Below are 3955 nucleotides of genomic sequence, written 5' to 3'. Positions count from 1 at the left end.
TTAATTTTCTTTGACCTTTTCACACCTAAATGCTTTTTTAAAAAGGCCTTTCATTGCCGTCATAGTGCTGCACTGCTGCTCTGACTCTGCAGTATCAGCATGATGGATAAACCTGTCACTGCTGATTATTCATGGCAGGGGACCCTTAATGATTCTGCAAAGGACTGGCTCTCACCTGTGTAACAGTGGGCTTTTAAGAAGATGTCAATTTTTAGTTTAGGTTAAACAGGTCAAATCAAAGTTCAGTGTTATACGCTGACGTCACCACTACAAACCCACACAGCATGAGCAACATGCATGTACGTGTGAGTAAATGTTCTTATGTATACACACACACATGATTCCGTAAACAAGCTGTGCAGTGTTAGCTCCACCTGCAAACATCAGCGAGATCAACATGTGCTGAGCGTCACAGGAAGCTGCAGCGTGGAGACACATAAAGGCCGCGCAGGAGGCGTCCTCTTTTCAGTCAGCCCACTCTGCAAACAGCTGCAACAACACAGCAAGTTTTCATGGGAACAGAGCAGAGGACGGAACACACTCATCGTGATTGATTAGCCAGTCTGAGCTTGTACACATATCACAGGATTTACATGTGTGTGTGTGTAGATTGCTATTTATTCTGACAGGAATCTAACTACGAGTGCAAAACATCATTTCTGGGGAACATTTTCATACAGGAATTGAAGGAAGCGAGTAAGGTAATAGATTTTATCCTTCTCTTTTGACTTTGTCTCCATATTAAACATATCGACTGTAAAATATAAAATACCAATCATTCTCGGTTATCACTTTTGCTTACTTTGCATGCTCACTTGTGAACAAATGAATAGTTCCTGGTTTATCTTTTAAAAGTCATTTTCATTATTTTAATGCCTTTCTGCTGTAAGTAAGAAATACCTGCAATTTTAAAATCTTTTTTCTCAAAGTTAGGGAGATTTTATATCTCATGTACATGTTGCATGGAAATTTAACACAGGATATCAATGCCTCTTGTTGTGGTGAGGCGCCTTCCTGTAGCAGCTCACTTTTCTGCTTGGTTGTTAAAAAAACCTTTGGCACCTTTAATTTGATATAATGATAGTGATGACAGTGACTTTGTCACAACAGGCATTTCTAATCAGTGAAAAACCCAAAGAACATGGGGACCTGCCCCACAAGATGTCAATCCAACCTGACAATCCTTGAAAATCCACCTGAACCTTCATCACCAGGTAGGTTTCATACCAAAATGAAAAACGCACAATAAAACTAAAGAACATGTGACATTAAACGCATCGTCTCTCTGCAGACCTCCAGGACACAATGATTGTATCTCTCAGCAACTACCCATCATTTGAAAATACAGAATTGACCATCTGCATTGGGGACAGGCTGTCCATCATATCAGAGTATGTGTTGCAGCTCTTAGAGTTTCGCTGCATCTTAATATGACCGACACAATGACTAATGATTGTTTTTGCTTTAATCAAACAGTGATGGTGACTTTTTGATGGTGAGGTCCACAACAACAGGCCGTCAGAGCTACATTCCCATTGATCAAACTGCTAAGGTCACACACAGGTAAGTAAAAGTCATGAGGACATCTTTGTCATGAATGTGCATGTGTGGGAAAGCAGAGGAGGAAAGATAAAGGCAGGGGAGGTCCCCGTCAGGTGGGAGGAGTCTCTGTGTAGGTGAACTTTACCTCAGTGGAGACAGATGTTTGGAACTTTTTTTTTTAACCGTCTCCACTGACATGATCAGCCTCCTGTAGTTTCAGTCCTCCTCCAGTGGAGTGGGGAGTGTGCTCTGATGTTGTTACAGTGGATTTTCCAACATAATTCTTTCCAAAATTGTTTTGTCAGCATAACTAATTCTTGTCCCACTTGTCTGAATGTTTGAATGTGCTTTTTTCAGGTGGATGTTCACAGGCATCGGCAGGTACAAAGCAGAGGAGCTGCTGATGCATTCTAACAACCAGAGTGGAGCCTTCTTGATCAGGAAGTCAGAGACAAACAGAGGTAAAAGGCTTGTTTCCTTCTAGTGTCATTGAAATATTCAATTGAATAAAATGAGCTTTTGATTGAATATTTCAGTATTTAAATTGTGTGTATTTTACCAGAGCAGTCATACATTTTACAACAAAATGTAATAGTAATTTAAAAACACTTTTTAAATGGAGACATAACAGCACAGTTCCACTTCTGTATCATGGGTATCTTGCCAAATGCATACAAACATTTCTCTTCTGAATACAGAATAAGTATGTTACTGTAATTATGTATTGACTGAGTCTGACATGGTATGTGCCCTGAATATGTGTGTTGTGTGTCATCTGTGCTGTGTGCTATCTTCAGATTGCTATTCGCTGTCTGTCCTGAGGAGAACCCACTCTTCATACCTGGACTCTGTGAAGCACTACCGCATCTTCCCCCTCCACAACGGCTGGGTCTACATATCTCCAGGACTCACATTCCCGTCCCTGCATCACCTTGTGGAACACTATTCAGGTTTGTGCTTGACTCTCTTTTCTCACCTTGACGCAGCAAACCCTGAAAGCGTGATGCTACAACCGGCCTCCTTTTACAGAGACTGCAGATGGATTGTGCTGCCGGCTGACAATGCCTTGCTTCATCCGGGGTGTGGACAATCCCAGAGAGGCCAGGCCTGCTCCCACAACTACCCGGAGACCTACTATCAACTGGAAGGACATTAGCAGGTGTGGCACACACTCTTTAGCTTTGTTTCTAATGATGACTGCATCAAGGTGTCAGTCTGTCACTTGGTTTTCCACTCTGTGTGAGCACCTTGTGGCAGCAGTGAAGCTATTTTCACAGCTGAAAACATTCACAGTAAGGTGTGATTCAGCGCAGAGTAAACTGGAGATGGTGTTTATATATAACAAGATGTTCAGGTGGAAAGATGCATTCTAGTTATTTAACACAGTGCATGTTTGTGACATTATGACAAATGTACAATTACAGCACTCTTATTTAACCAATGCTGTGGCACCCCTTCAGGTCAATGATCTTCAGGAGGAAGAGGACAGAGTCGGATAACTCTCTGGTGAGTGAAGGGCTGAGGGAGGCCATCAGCTCTTACCTCCAAATGACAGAGGGCAACAACCGCAGCTGGGACAACTGAGGACAAAGAGTCTGAAGGAACGACATGAGATATTCAGATACTGTCCTGTCCCAGTTGCAGCTCGGGCTGGAAGATATCAGCTGCACAGCCAAATGAAGTCTTTGTAGACTGCCTGGAAAAAAGCAGGAGGGCCAAAACACTACTGTGACTACATGTGACAAAATGAAGACTGTAATCACAAAGATTGTGTGTGTGTGTGTGTGTGTGAAGGGGACAAAAGGGAAGATGTTGGGGTCTTATTTGAATGTTTCTCTTAATTTATTACCTGATGTATATTTGCACTGTGAAAATTATAATATTTTATATGATTGTAAACATTATTGGAATTCAATAAAATATTGTTAGCTATGAAATAAATAAGCAACACAAACAAGCGCATGAGTCTAATCTTATTTTCTTGGAATTATGATGTTTATCTGTCACCATTAACCTCTCTGGTGGGCGCAGAGCAGGAAGATCAGAATGAAATCTCCTACCCTAACTTTAATGTCTGTTTTAGACTATATTAGTTTGACAGTCTGCTCTAGCGTGTTGTATCACTCAGTGTACGTAGTGTTGTGAAGGGTGAAGAATTTATTCTGCACTGTTAACATGCAGTGTGTGTTCACATATCTAGAAGTGTGTCCCTAACATGAAGTATTCATGTTTATATGAGTATATTACTTAGTAATGTAATTTAATGTGTTTATGTGTTAGGAAGTTTTATAGAAAATCAAAGTAATTCAAGGATACTGAATGTATTAAGAAGTAATTTCATAGTGTGTCATATAACTTTGTTTTCTGCAGTTCAGGCTGTGGCAGATGAGATCAGTTGTTCTTCTGCTCTCTG

General features: G+C 40.9%; 1 protein-coding gene across 1 annotated transcript; it reads left to right on the top strand.

The window, feature by feature from the left end:
* Positions 1–459: 459 nt before the first annotated feature.
* On the top strand, positions 460–3499 carry sla2a (Src like adaptor 2a). The gene is made up of 8 exons (XM_028406140.1): positions 460–701; positions 1111–1214; positions 1292–1391; positions 1477–1563; positions 1900–2003; positions 2340–2492; positions 2572–2701; positions 3003–3499. Exons 2-8 carry the CDS (start codon positions 1142–1144, stop codon positions 3124–3126), a joined length of 771 nt encoding a protein of 256 aa, XP_028261941.1. The 5' UTR covers positions 460–701; positions 1111–1141; the 3' UTR covers positions 3127–3499.
* Positions 3500–3955: the final 456 nt, after the last annotated feature.

The sequence above is a fragment of the Parambassis ranga genome, chromosome 5, assembly GCF_900634625.1.
Source record: "Parambassis ranga chromosome 5, fParRan2.1, whole genome shotgun sequence".
Taxonomy (NCBI): Eukaryota; Metazoa; Chordata; class Actinopteri; family Ambassidae; genus Parambassis; species Parambassis ranga.
Note: the sequence above shows the minus strand (reverse complement) of the source record. Positions and strands in the feature narration are given on the sequence as shown.